This window comes from Halyomorpha halys, unplaced genomic scaffold, assembly GCF_000696795.3.
Source record: "Halyomorpha halys isolate HHAL.00 unplaced genomic scaffold, Hhal_1.1 Scaffold83.1, whole genome shotgun sequence".
NCBI classification, from domain to species: domain Eukaryota; kingdom Metazoa; phylum Arthropoda; class Insecta; order Hemiptera; family Pentatomidae; genus Halyomorpha; species Halyomorpha halys.
This window is the reverse complement of record NW_027115065.1, coordinates 389,469-389,960: the sequence shown is the minus strand read 5'-3', so window position 1 is coordinate 389,960 and position 492 is coordinate 389,469. Positions and strand designations below refer to the sequence as shown.

The 492-nt window shown below is 34.8% G+C and overlaps 1 protein-coding gene across 2 annotated transcripts in view; it reads left to right on the top strand.

Annotated features, from left to right (window-relative positions):
* Positions 1-231: 231 nt before the first annotated feature.
* tobi (target of brain insulin) overlaps positions 232-492 on the top strand; it is a 210,036-nt gene continuing 209,775 nt past the window's right edge. For both annotated transcript variants that reach the window (XM_067052159.1, XM_014439317.3), the window contains exon 1: positions 232-354. In XM_067052159.1, the coding sequence (XP_066908260.1) occupies positions 300-354 (55 nt within the window). In that variant the 5' untranslated portion in view covers positions 232-299. The remainder of the gene's footprint in view (positions 355-492) is intronic.

Genomic DNA, 492 nt, shown 5'->3' with positions numbered 1-492 from the left:
ATTAAAATATTGGTGTGAAATAATTTTTTTTCTACTGAGTTTCCTCTTGTGTACTGTATGATCTAGTTTTTACCACATACCTGTGGGTGTAGGTCGGTTTTGTTTTTTTACATCCTTTCGTATCTTACGTAGAATAGTGACTTTCATGATAGAAACAAAGTATTGGCCACCGAAGCTAGTGACAGCAAGTATTCAAATAACGCCTAGCGACGCGGTAGTGCGACAGTATTGATTGACAGCGCATGCGCTAAGAGACGAGCAGATATCTCTTATCTCTCAGTGAGGCGGTATAAAAGGACATGGCGGTGTCTGTCGGCAGTAGAGTGTCCAACATGCGAGCTCTTTCACGACGTGGTATGTATTGTATTTATTATACTAATATAATTAAATTATATTAATACATGATAAGTTTTTATTATTATCTTAAAAATATTTCGTATTTTTTAATATATTTTTCCCGTTTCATTTTATTACAAAAATCCGAAACATCAC